Here is a 13,978-nt window from a genome sequence, read left to right on the forward strand (position 1 = left end):
TGAACAAATCACATTTATACAGCACTGAACTCATTAAAAAAAGTCTCAAATTGGTTTACGAGGAAGAGAAGTGGATGCCAAGCAGGAAGCAATGGAATTGGGAGGAGGGAGAGGAGACTGAACACATAACCTACGAGATCGGCTTCCTGGCAGCCTTTGAAAGCGAGAAGAGAGAAAGCAAAGTAATTTTGGAAGAAAATTCCAGAAGGCAAGGGCATAATGGTTGAAAGATTAACCTCCAATGATGGAGCAGTGGGGCCAATGGACAAGCAATAATTTGAAACATAGAAACATAGAAAATAGGAGCAGGAGTAGGCCATTCAGCCCTTCGAGCCTGCTCCGCCATTCAATATCATCATGGCTGATCCTTTATCTCAATACCATATTCCCGCTCTTTCCCCATACCTTTGATGCCTTTTGTTTTTTTTCATATAGATAGATAGATTTCTAGACACAAAAGGCAAGATAAACAGTCAGGAGGAGGGGGGAGGGGGGTTAGCTTAGAACCTTTAGGAGGGGGAGGATAGCTTAGAACCCATGGGTGGAGATGGTTTTCCAATTACAGTTGAGTAAGACTGTCGCGGGATTTCAAAACAATAGCAACAACCTTGAAGACGACTTGCAGAGGCACAATGGAGTTGAGTGAAAAGAAGGGTTTGTAGAACTTTCTTCAAGAGAGGATTGGGTTGTAGAGTTCTGGATCAATTGGAGTTTGCGATGGTGGGAGATGGGAAGACTGCCCAGGAGAGCATTACAGAAATCAATCTTAGAGGTGACAAAGGTGTGGATTAGTATTTTAGCCACAAAACATGTGAAGTAGGGGCATAAGCAGGCAGTTTTCTCAGGATGGAATAAGTCAATCCTGGTGGAAGAAGTCGATCTGGGTGACAGAATGGATAGGGGGTAGATAGCTCAGCTTAGGGTTGAAGAGAATGCCAAGGTTGCCAGAGGCACATGGCTGTTGGCAGGAGACGAACTTCAGTTTTACCAAGGTTGAGCTGTAGGAAGTTGAGACTCGTCCAGGTTTTATGTGGATCATGCAGTTAGATGGTACAGTAATACTCCTTGAGGATTGCTTATGTGAACATAAACAAGAGGACTTTATTATTTGTCTATAATTTTCAGTAACTTTGAAGTGCCAATTCTATAGAATGAACAAAGCATTAGTTGGCAGAATGTAATGGATGTAATTGTTAAAAATACTTTATAATTGCATATTTTCATTACTCACAACCACGCAATGGCTACGGTAACCTAATGGTCATGGTACTGGACTAGCAAGCCATGAGTTCAATAAATCTGGTAATTGTGGGATAGCACTAGAAAATGACCATGAAAGCTGCTGGATTGTTTCAAAAACCCAACCAGGTTATCAAAGTCCTTCAGGAAAGGGAACCTGTCATCTCCACCAGGTCTGGCCTACACATGACTCCAGTCCCACATTATATGGTTGACTCTTAATGCTGTCAGGGCAACTGGGGGGTGGAAAATAAGTATTGCCTTGTCAGTGTTGCCCACATCCCAAGAACAAATTTTAAAAATACAATATTACAAATAGAGGAGTGCGTACAAAGCTGGAACACAGCAGGATGGGGTTCAGGTACCGCCAAAGAGTGTCCAAACGTTTCCTTTTCATAGGTCATGTACGTATCATACCATGAGCAGCAGGGCCGCATATATCGTTTAAATCCATGCTTCCATTCATTTACCTAGATCTCAAGTTGCTATTACTAACGGATCCTAGTGCTCTGATTTAGGATTTATTTTCCTACATTACAACAGTGACAACGCTTCAGAAAGTACTTTGTTGGCCGTGACGCACTTCGGGACGTCCGGGGGTCGTGAAAGGCGCTGTACAAATGGGAGCTCTTTCTCTTTTACCAATGAGGCAACAGTGCTGAAAACAACCCATTCCAGTTCTCCAGGCCCATGAAATTCAAACAGGACAAACCTGTGAATATGAAATGTAAGCACAAATAGGACTGAGTTGCCTGGGCTCCGAGAGCCGGATGGCCAGGGCTCAAGGGCACAGGTCATGGTTTGGATACCCCTGCCATAAGCCATGAGCTCAAAGCTCTGCTGATCTGTGAATGTTATCTGAATTCGAAGGTACTCATTGTTTTCTTGCTTGTTTCCTGTCCCTAAAAGGGGCATGTTGTTAGACTAGCTTTGGGGGGGGGGCAGAGGAACCATGTGCCATTTTTAGCATGACGGCTTTATGTGCAAGAGGGGCGATGGTGCATGTTATTCCATCACGTTACGTGTTTAACCATTTTTTTATTTGACATCTCTTCATGAGAACAGTGCACCTTTAATGCTAGAATCATACAGCACCGAGGAGGCCGTTCAGCCCATCGTGCCATTTCTAGCAAAATAGATTTTTTAAAAGTCTTCCCATTAGTTTCTTTTTTAAGCAGGGGTTGGCCTTATCACACTCATACCAGAAACTGTAGGCTCTTTCCCTTTTTAAATGTTAATATCTTCACAACAAAATATATTTCAGCCATGATTGTGCTGCCACGATTCGATTATTTGATTGCTATCACATTTTATATAGCCTTTGTTTAGGGGTGGTCAGGGTAGGAATAATTATCTTTCATTAGATCTTCAATTTAAGTGGCATTTCTTATTGCAGAGCTGTAGTGACTGACAAATTATCCCACGATAGCTCAGTAGGAGAAGCTGGTCAGCACTTCATGGCTGCTAGACAATCTACCATAACAGTAAAACCCATACACTGTCAGGAAATGGTTGTTGGATTAACCGTGCCCAGAATCCTTGGGTAATATTTCCTAGCATGCTCTACAAATCATGGTCAATGCACACTTCATTGTCTTTTGGACGAAGTTTCCCGGAGAAACCAGGATTTAAAATAAACGTGCACATTTTTCTTTGTTTAATTTGACAACTGGACCTGCTGCAGATTTCACTCCGTTCCCACATTAAACGCATCTGGGCTGAATGTATTGTAGCTTCTGAGTGATGTAATCCCTATGAATAATTCTTCACTGAATCAAATAGAGCCGAGGATTTGTGGTTGATCTGCAAACTATTTTTTGAAATATTATCCCCCTACAGCGCATCAGTAAGGCTGTCGTATTAGTCGGAACGGAAATGCAGAGTGAAATCAAGTAGGGAGCCGAACCTTGTTCCTAAAATCAAATTATTAAGACCAGATTCAGCAAATAGCCAACACCCACAACAAGGCACTGCCATCCTACAAAGGCAAGGAAAAATAGGAGAACAAAGCTGCAGTTCATGGTCTGAATCTTGCTGTCCCTGCTCTCAATTAGCTGTTCCACAATAATTACACAACCTGAAACTCAGCCATATCTCTTACATTTCCATTCGTTTCCCTACATCATCCATTAGCCGACCATTAACAGGAGTGGAGCAACATCAGTTTGGCAATAATTGTGAACCTTACAGCTAGAACAAGAGACCTATTTAGCTATTGGCATTTTGCACAGTGTTGACATTAAGCGAGGGATTGGCTTTAATTTCATAAGGGGCACGCATGGAACTGCATGTAATGTACTCAGCACTTACAGTGCAAAATGCTTATATAATGCTCCTTAGATTGCGTGACTTTTAGCTGAGCTTAATGAAAGATGGTCTTAATGAAAAGGTATCGCAAACGCATGGAGAAGAGAAACCAGCCACATGTTTTCAAACAAAAGCAGTTCATTGAACATTGTTTGTGAAGTCGGTGACCCTTCAATATGAAGTTGTTCTTGGATTAATGTCTACAATGGTTAGACAATCCAAAACGTATGAAATTCATTGTAACACTGAAAGGGATGTTACAAATTTCTCTCAAATATATTACAATACTGTATAAAATAGGCTGATTTATTAATAAGTTTTACCCAACTTTAAGTAAACAAGCATTCAAAGATTTTCTCTCCATTACAATAATCAGTTCACAACTTTCAAAAGTGATCTTACAGATCTGTTTTCAGCATAATCACATCTCCTAACAGCAAATGGTGACAATATTTAGCCCAATGACTCACTTCAACCCACCGTTAATGTTTATACTTGAACTTCTACTTTATATGTCCTGATATTAGAATATGTGCATTCCATTCAAATCTAATCATAGTATACAGGAATATTTTTCATATTTCATAGAGATTTCATAGAGAACCAATAGTATTATGAGAAAAAATTCACATCATCACCAGAACCAGTAATCTGCATTTCAATAACTTATCAGCAAAATTAATATTTACATCAGCTATTTTAATTGCTTATCCAATCTGCAGTATAATCAGAACACATAATGAGTAGGGCAAATGATTTTGCACAGCGTGACATTCCAAGACAAATTCCACCAATTTCCACTCTTATCACAAGTAGTGTGATTAGTTGCTTGAGTTTTGCATAGCGAATCCTAGAGGCAGAGAAAAGGTCGATTCCTGAGCTTACAACATATCCCCTATCCTAATGATAAGGAGCTGTGGAATGCGATTTATATCCCACTCATGATTTATACAATCAGCCTGCTCCTGAGACATAAATCATATCGCATGGCTCCCCAGCACATATCCTCTCCAACCTTTATCACAAGCTCTAGTCACACTCATCTCTAGTTCTCTTTGTTTTTGCACAATGGTCTCACATTTTACACACGCTAATGATCCAAATCTTGAGAATTTTACTTCAGGAACTTCCTCCATTTGCGAAATTTTCACTCGCCATTTTCTCCAGCAGGAATCACGCCTTTTGTAAGGATGAGGTTTCCGTACAGTGCAGTTTCCCTGTGACAAAAAGCATTAAGAATATAAAACTTCTTCTTTCCTATAAGATCAATTATGTTATTTAGCAAGGGGCAGGTTTAAACAGCCAGTAACAGTTATTGCTTAAGTATCCTTGCAAAATGTAATTTTCTAGGATTATGTTTTTCCCAACAAGTTAAAGCACAGGCCCTGAAATTATGCCAATGGGATACAAGCACAAAAACACTTAATACCTTCATCTTAATTTCCTCTCTCTGCTACCTTAACATCTTCTAATAGCCCACAGTAACATTTCAGGACCCTGGTGTCATATATTTGGGGAATTCAATCTCTCCATTTTCTGGGAGAGTTGGGAATTTGTATGTCCTGATGTTAGAATATGTGCCTTCTATTCTTTTCTAATCATGGTATACAGCCACTGTTCCAAAATATCAGTAGACTACACATCCTGACACAATGGAGCAAATTGCATAACCATACTGCCAGCCTCTTGACTAGGAAGCCTGAGATTAGTCTTGATTGACCTTCAAAATTTCAATGATACACCCCTAGGTGATAAGTTTAACTCAGACTGATCGGCTGCAATGGAGGGGAAATAAAAGAAAAGAAAGGGCACAGAAGATCATCTCGCATCACCTTGTAGCAGCACTACCTAAATTTATTGGACTGGACTGGACAAGGCCAGTCTCCCAATTAATGAAAGTAGGTGGAAAAGGAATAAGGGAAAAACAAATATATTTTTAAAATAATACATAATGAAAAGTAAAAATGACACTATAACTAGACGCTCCCTCAGATGGAGGCGCTACAGCACCACCACTGGTAGGAGGGTATAATTACAGTGTGACAGGTTTACATGGGCACTTTCCATTATAAATGTGGACATTGGAATTTATAATGGAAATAATAAAATAAAGACAGAATGTATGACTATAAAAAGGGGACTGAATTATGTCAGCATGCCCTGGCCCAATTATCTCCAGCCCTCTAACCTTGCTTCACCTGAGGACTACTTATGGTCTTGATTCCCTGTGTGCAATGTCATGGGAAATCAACTAGTATATTATATTTTGAAAAGAGAATGTGGGGGGGGGGGGGGTTAAAAAAAGTCTCCCTTAAGGTTTGGGTTACATCTTAAAACAATATTCCTTATTCTACATAAATAATTTACTTTGTTCTATTCTACAGATTCTGACATCCAGCTTTTGTGTTCAATTTCATTCAGACTCTCAAGTGATTTCCCAACAGATGTATGTAAAATAGAACACGGTGCATATGTTGAGTTTAAACATTATGGAAAACTTACCCTGTAGCAACAACGGCGAAAGATTTCTTTGCTCGTTCATAAAAAGCAAATCTCTCCACTTTTTCCAGGGGTTTCTGAAAAATTAACAGGCAATGTTGCTAAAAATCTATTATAAATTAAGTATGCAACATAAGTAGAATTTACATGGTTTCACTGTTGGTACTGCCTACTTAAAATTCGACTTTTTTTAAGCGTCCGTTTCTTTTCACAATGAAAGCGGTTAAGAAAGTAAGTAATGAATGAAGCACTTATTTCTAATGAATTCCAGGCCTGCTGGAATTATCCAGGCCTCTACAACAGTGACTACACTTCAAAAGTCCTTCAGTGGACTGGATGGAATTTCAGAAATTTACAGGCAGCCCAAGCAAGAACTGGGCCGACCAGTCCAAACCCAACTCTCCATTTTCTCTTCGCCAATGAAAGTTAGTTCAGATCGGTGAGAGGCACTTCATAACGTGCAGGTGTAATTACCAAATCACCCTCATCTGTCTTTTCTAAACCCTCTCCTATGCATTGATCCTTTTGAAGATGTCCAAAACTACATTGAGTATTTTAAATGTGGCCTCACCAATAGTCTATACAAGGTTAGAATAACTTGCATCAACTTATAATCAAATACTTTAAAATAAATCCCAGAAAGCCAGTTTTCAATTCAGTTCGCCAATTCATGCTTAATTCAATGAGTTTCAATCTACTTGAAAAGCATGACTTTGGAAATCTTTTCTGAAAATCCCAGTAAATTATATCCACTCCACAGCCCTCATCTACCAACTTAGTTACATTCTCAAAGAATTCCAATACATTTGTGAGGCATGGCCTATTGCTTCTAAATCTATGCCGATTACTCCTTATGCACTGTTTAGACTAAAAATTATAGCATTCCCTGAAATGCTTTCAAATGTTTCTTCCCTTTATGGATATTCAGCTAACTGCTCTATAACTTCCAGGTTCCTGTCTCACTGCTGCTTTGAATAATTGCCATAGCGTTTGCAGTCCTCAGCACATCTTCTTTGTTTATAGAACTTCTAAAAATATTCACCAGAGCTTCACCAGTTTGTTTGAACATTCAAGGTGTAATATATTTTAACCAGGTGTCCTTTTAACATTTTATTCATTGACTTTTTCATAACTCATGCTTTACTAACCTCTATACATATTGTAGATGACTGGATCCAGAAGTTTTCCACAGTCTTGACTTTTGAAGACTGACATGAAAAATGCTTATAGCATCTCTGCCATTTCCTGACTCCCTATAATATTTCAACCCAACATATTCTTTCAAGGACCCACCTGGTCCTTAACATGTGTTATGACCCGATGGGACTGAACAGAGGGAGGAGGATTATGGCTCTTCCCACTCCCGTGGAATATGAAGGGGAAATTTGGGTATATGAAGCAAAACACAGAAGGTTCTGTGGAGACAAAGAGAAAGAGAGCGCGAGGGGAGAGATGCAAAGCAATAGAGGTAATTTTGATTTTGGACAATAGTGTAAAATGGGTGATACTGAAATTAATGGCAAATTAAAATTGGGAGAGATGCATAATGGGCGGCTGATCTGTTTTGCCCTCTCGCCCAAAGTCAAAATTACCCCCAAAGTGCTGCTGCAGTTGCTGAGTGGTATCATTATTACTGGTTATTATTAAATACACTCTGTTCTACATACAAAACCATGTTTGCAGCTCTTTTTGGAAGAAATTGAAGACCCTGTTATGATTACAAAGACACAATGCAATTGAAGTGATTCAGATTATCCCGTGAATCATAACAGCAAATTGGTTCTTAATTTCACCATCATTTATGCTTACAAAACTCCTACAACCAAATTACAGCCTCATCGTTGTTGTGTGCTCATTCATCTATTTCAGGCAAAACAACTAAAAACATTACAGAAGATCTGCAGAGTTAATGGCTGCTCCCAAACTAGTAGCTGCTTAAAATCCTCTCTCGCTTACCAAGAAATGCATCCCTAAAAGTCAAAAACATTTTCCTGCCTTAGAAATAGGGGTAGATTGCCAATGTACCACCCAGGCATAAAACTGGCATTGCGGATCAGCCATCTGTTATAGAAACTGCCCGGTTTTAATTTCCACTGGGATCTGCAATAACAGTTTTACACCCAGGTGGCAAGTTGAAAATCTACTCCATAGTTTTCAATGGTGCCATAATCTCTCTCCGACAGGTTCTCCATTTCAGTTCATGTTTACGTATCTTCGATGAACCTGTCTGGTTTTGAAAATTTCTGTTTGGAACATTATGATGTACTATTTTGTTCAAATGATTCTGTCTCAGTTTAAGTTTCTCTATTGTATTTGGTACTGGCATCAGCACCGCACTCACAGGTAGGACAGTCTGATATATACAATATATACATATATATACTCAGGCTGCGATTCCACTACTTATATGTCACTTGATTCACTGATGATGGAACTTGTACAAGGCTGCATTAGTATTATTGATTAGTCATTTGATTGAGCTATAGACTAATATAACATCTGGTCAACATGTTCCATTTGAACACATTCCAAGTTTTTTTCATTACAATTCCTTAAAATCAAATTCTTTCAAATTCTGGTATTCCCAAACTATGATCTCAAAATATCTTAAACTCTGTTGAATAGGTGTAGATTTTTCCGTACAGATTTAAATAGGTTTTCTTTCACCACATTCAATTTGGTCTATGAATATACTATTTACATTCTGCTGGTAGACTGTTAGTTGTGCTGTGTGGCATACCTCAATTTGTGACTAAAAATTATGCCAATTTTTAATTTAAAATAACATTTTTTTTCTTTGTGGTATTGATTGTTGCTTATTCTGCTTTAACTGTTGAACAGGAATGACAAAGGCTAGAGAGGAAAAGATATATCTTTGAACTCCTGCGCTTTAAACTTCAGTCCAATTTCCAAGTCTTCAGATAATCCTTGCCATGCAAGAAACAATCTCAATACCATTATGATGTGACCAGTGGTGGCAGCATACACATCAATTAATACTATCCATTTTAATCATATATCCGCATCAATGAAAAACATTTTTTTATTATTCGTTCATGGGATGTTGGCGTCGCTGGCAAGGCCAGCATTTATTGCCCATCCCTAATTGCCCTTGAGAAGGTGGTGGTGAGCCGCCTTTTTGAACCGCTGCAGTCCGTGTGGTGACGGTTCTCCCACAGTGCTGTTAGGAAGGGAGTTCTGGGATTTTGACCCAGCAACGATGAAGGAACGGCGATATATTTCCAAGTCGGGATGGTGTGTGACTTGGAGGGGAACGTGCAGGTGGTGTTGTTCTCATGTGCTGTTGCCCTTGTCCTTCTAGGTGGTAGAGGTCGCGGGTTTGGGATGTGCTGTCGAAGAAGCCTTGGCAAGTTGCTGCAGTGCATCCTGTAGATGGTACACACTGCAGCCATGGTATGCTGGTGGTGAAGGGAGTGAATGTTTAGGGTGGTGGATGGGGTGCCAATCAAGCGGGCTGCTTTGTCCTGGATGGTGTCGAGCTTCTTGAGTGTTGTTGGAGCTGCACTCATCCAGGCAAGTGGGGAGTATTCCATCACACTCCTGACTTATGCCTTGGAGACGGTGGAAAGGCTTTGGGGAGTCAGGAGGTGAGTCACTCGCTGCAGAATACCCAGCCTCTGACCTGCTCTTGTAGCCACAACATTTATGTGGCTGGTCCAGTTAAGTTTCTGGTCAATGGTGACCCCCAGGATGTTGATGGTGGAGGATTCGGCGATGGTAATGTTGAATGTCAAGGGGAGGTGGTTAGACTCTCTCTTGTTGGAGATGGTCATTGTCTGGCACTTGTCTGGTGCGAATGTTACTTGCCATTTATCAGCCCAAGCCTGGATGTTGTCCAGGTCTTGCTGCGTGCCGGCACGGACTGCTTCATTATCTGAGGGGTTGCAAATGGAACTGACCACTGTGCAATCACCAGCGAACATCCCCATTTCTGACCTTATGATGGAGGGAAGATCATTGATGAAGCAGCTGAAGATGGTTGGGCCTAGGACACTCCTCTGAGGAACTCCTGCAGCAATGTCCTGGGGCTGAGATGATTGGCCTCCAACAACCACTACCATCATCCTTTGTGCTAGGTATGACTCCAGCCACTGGACAGTTTGGCCCCTGAATCCCATTGACTTCAATCTTACTAGGGCTCCTTGGTGCCACACTTGGTCAAATGCTGCCTTGATGTCAAGGGCAGTCACTCTCCCCTCACCTCTGGAATTCAGCTGTTTTGTCCATGTTTGGATCAATGCTGTAATGAGGTCTGGAGCTGAGTGGTCCTGGCGGAACCCAAACTAAGCATCGGTGAGCAGGTTATTGGTGAGTAAGTGCTGCTTGATAGCACTGTCGATGACACCTTCCATCACTTTGCTGATCAAGAGTAGACTGATGGGGCAGTAATTGGATGGATTCGATTTGTCCTGCTTTTTGTGGACAGGACATACCTGGGCAATTTTCCACATTATCGGGTAGATGCCAGTGTTGTAGCTGTACTGGAACAGTTTGGCTAGAGGCGTGGCTAGCTCTGGAGCACAAGTCTTCAGCACTGCAGCTGGGATGTTGTCGGGGTCCATAGCCTTTGCTGTATCCAGTGCACTCAGCCATTTCTTGATATCACGTGGAGTGAATCGAATTGGCTGAAGACTGGCTTCTGTGATGGTGGAGCTATCGGGAGGAGGCCAAGATGGTTGCAAACGCTTCAGCCTTGTCTTTTGCACTCACATGCTGTTCTCTGCCATGATTGAGGATAGGGATGTTCACGGAGCATCCTCCTCCCGTTAGTTGCTTAATTGTCCACCACCATTCACGACTGGATGTGGCAGGACTGCAGAGCTTTGATCTGATCCGTTGGTTATGGAATCACTTAGCTCTGTCTATAGCATGTTGCTTCTGCTGTTTAGCATGCAAGTAGTCCTGTGTTGTAGCTTCACCAGGTTGGCACCTCATTTTTAGATATGCCTGGTGCTGCTCCTGGCATGCTCTTCTGCACTCCTCATTGAAACAGGGTTGATCCCCTGGCTTGGTGGTAATGGTAGAGTGAAGAATATGCCGGGCCATGAGGTTACAGATTGTGCTGAAATACAATTCTGCTGCTGCTGGCCCACAGTGCCTCCTGGATGCCCAGTTTTGAGCTGCTAGATCTGTTCTGAATTCATCCTATTTAGCACGATGGTAGTGCCACACAACACGTTGGATGGTGTCCTCAGTGTGAAGACGGGACTTCGTCTCCATAAGGACTGTGCGGTGGTCCCTCCTACCAATAGTGTCAGGGACAGATGCATCTGCGACAGATAGATTGGTGAGGACGAGATCAAGTAGGTTTTTCCCTCATGTTGGTTCGCTCACCACCTGCCGCAGGCCCAGTCTGGCAGCTATGTCCTTCAGGACTCAGCCAGTTCGGTTAATAGTGGTGCTACCGAGCAACTCTTGGTGATGGACGTTGAAGTCCCCCACCCAGAGTACATTCTGTGCCCTTGGTACCCTCAGTGCTTCCTCCATGTGGTGCTCAACATGTAGAAGGACTGATTCATCAGTTGAGGGAGGACGGTAGGTGGTAATCAGCAGGAGGTTTCCTTGCCCATGGTTGACCTGATGCCATGAGATTTCATGAGGTACGGAGTCAATGTTGAGGACTCCCAGGGCCACTCCCTCCTGACTATATCACTGTACCGCCACCTCTGGTGGGTCTGTCCTGCCGGTGGGACAGGGCATACCCAGGAATGGTGATGGAAGAGTCTGTGACGTTGGCTGAAAGGTATGATTCTGTGAGTATGGCTATGTCAGGATGTTGCTTGACCAGTCTGTAGGACAGCTCTCCCAATTTTGGCACAAGTCCCCAGATGTTAGTGAGGAGAACTTTGCAGGGTCGACTGGGCTTGGTTTGCCTTTGTCATGTCTGATGCCTAGTGGTCTGATGCCGGGAGATCCGCCCAGTTTTATTCTTATTATGACTTTTTGTAGCGATTGTACAACTGAGTGGCTTGCTGGGCCATTTCAGAGGGCGATTAAGAATCAACCACATTGCTGTGGGTCTGGAGTCACATATAGGCCAGACCGGGTAAGGACGGCAGGTTTCCTTCCCTAAAAGTCATTAGTGAACCTGATGGGTTTTTACGACAATCTGGTAGTTTCATGGCCACCATATAATCCTGCAAAATCAATACGTAGTCACAGTTAAGATCATGATGGACGTGTCCATACATCAGCAGCAGCAACTGGCACCTTCAACTCTTGTAACCAACACAACTCAAAATCTTACATGACTTGTTGAATTCCATGGCCCCTATTCAGTCACTGAACATGCAACCTAGCAAGAGACTCCACACATGCAAAACCTGGATAATTTTCATGCAAAGTATTGAAAGATCAAAACAAACCCTGCTTCGATGTCAACCCTGAAACCTTTCAGCGGACATTTTTATCAACTAAAACTAATTATTTTCCTTTGTAGCTTGCTGGAACACCGTGCTTTACCAAGCAACCATTTTACACAAAATACATCACTCTTGATAACACGGTCATGTTGAGTTGCCTTATGAATTCTGCTCCATCCAAGCAGTTGATTTATTCCTCTGAGATTGAATTTACTTGTGCAGAATAAATTTTCCCTGACTTGTGCAGATTCATTTTTCATTACTAAAATTGGAAACCCATCAGCATATAGTTGTTCTATATTGGATCTCATACTTTTATCGAGACAACAACACAGCACTGCAATCTGGAAGCTGCCAACGGAGGTATAACTTTCTGTAGCTCCAAGATCACTTTCAGTGGTTCATGATCAACTAATGGAGTAAATTTTCTACCATATAAGTACTTGTGAAATTCCTGAATATCAAATTTTATCGCCACTGTTAATTTTTCAATTTTCAAGTAATTCCATTCCTCAAATATACCACTGGGATTCTCGTTTAGTTTCTCCTCATTGTTTTCTTTGAAGCTGTGTGATGGAATTGACCCAAGCTATAAGAAGACGCATCGACATCTAGGACCACAGGTCTGGCTAGATCATAATGAGTTAACACTTTAACAAAGATCAGTACTGTACTGTTCTCAATTTAGAGAGAGCTTTTTTTCCATCACCATCCTCAGTGAATAGTAAACACACTGCAAGTTTATTCCAGAAATCCTGCAAACAGTCCTTTGAACATGATATTCCATTCTTAGCAGGACCTATGGACCTTCTTCCAGATCAGGGTTTAATGTAATCTTGTAGTCACAGCCTAACCTAAGCAATCCATCTGGTTTGAGAACAGGTACAATTAGAGCTATTCACACAGAACAATCCTCTTACTCAATGGCCTTTAGCTTTTCCAGCCAATTCAGTTAATTTAATAGTTTATTCGTCATTGCATATGGCAACAAATATAGAACTATGACGAAGCCTTGCCTTTTAATTTCAACTTGGCTTTCATCAATTGCCAGATTTACCTCCAAACACCGAACACTTGGACATTAATTCATCTGCTTTGGTTTGCAAGCTCCTTGGCCCAGTTATGTCAGGGTTAATTCCTTCCCATGAACGCCTGTCCATTCCCCAACTAACAATATCTCCACCTAATTACTATAGTTCACTAACACATCAATGTGCCCCAGCACTGGTACTCTAACAAGTCTTCAAGTCTCCTGTAATGATACAATTTTGATCTTTTTTCCTATTTCTTTGGAATAATAGTCAAAGAAGCACCAATATCTAATTCCATTCCACAAATTTTAGTATCAACTGTCAAAGGAGTAGAGTTTCTGCTAAGCTTTGAATTTCACAATGTAGATTGGACGCTCATTTTCACTGCAAATTTCATTCCACCAGTTAATTCTTCAGATTATCCAACAGCTCCATAAAGCACTCCTCTGATAGATTTATTCTTAGCTTCCCATTGGCATCAGCTTTCTTAGCATTACATTTACACCTTTCCTACTGAGA

General features: G+C 41.4%; 1 protein-coding gene across 1 annotated transcript in view; it reads right to left on the bottom strand.

The window, feature by feature from the left end:
- Positions 1-3,833: 3,833 nt before the first annotated feature.
- Positions 3,834-13,978, bottom strand: part of fuom (fucose mutarotase) — a 90,679-nt gene continuing 80,534 nt past the window's right edge. Inside the window, 2 exon segments of the mRNA XM_067972593.1 lie at positions 3,834-4,763; positions 6,049-6,122. Of these exon segments, the coding sequence (XP_067828694.1) occupies positions 4,694-4,763; positions 6,049-6,122 (144 nt within the window). The 3' untranslated portion in view covers positions 3,834-4,693.

The sequence above is a fragment of the Heptranchias perlo genome, chromosome 36, assembly GCF_035084215.1.
Source record: "Heptranchias perlo isolate sHepPer1 chromosome 36, sHepPer1.hap1, whole genome shotgun sequence".
In the NCBI taxonomy this organism is placed as follows: domain Eukaryota; kingdom Metazoa; phylum Chordata; class Chondrichthyes; order Hexanchiformes; family Hexanchidae; genus Heptranchias; species Heptranchias perlo.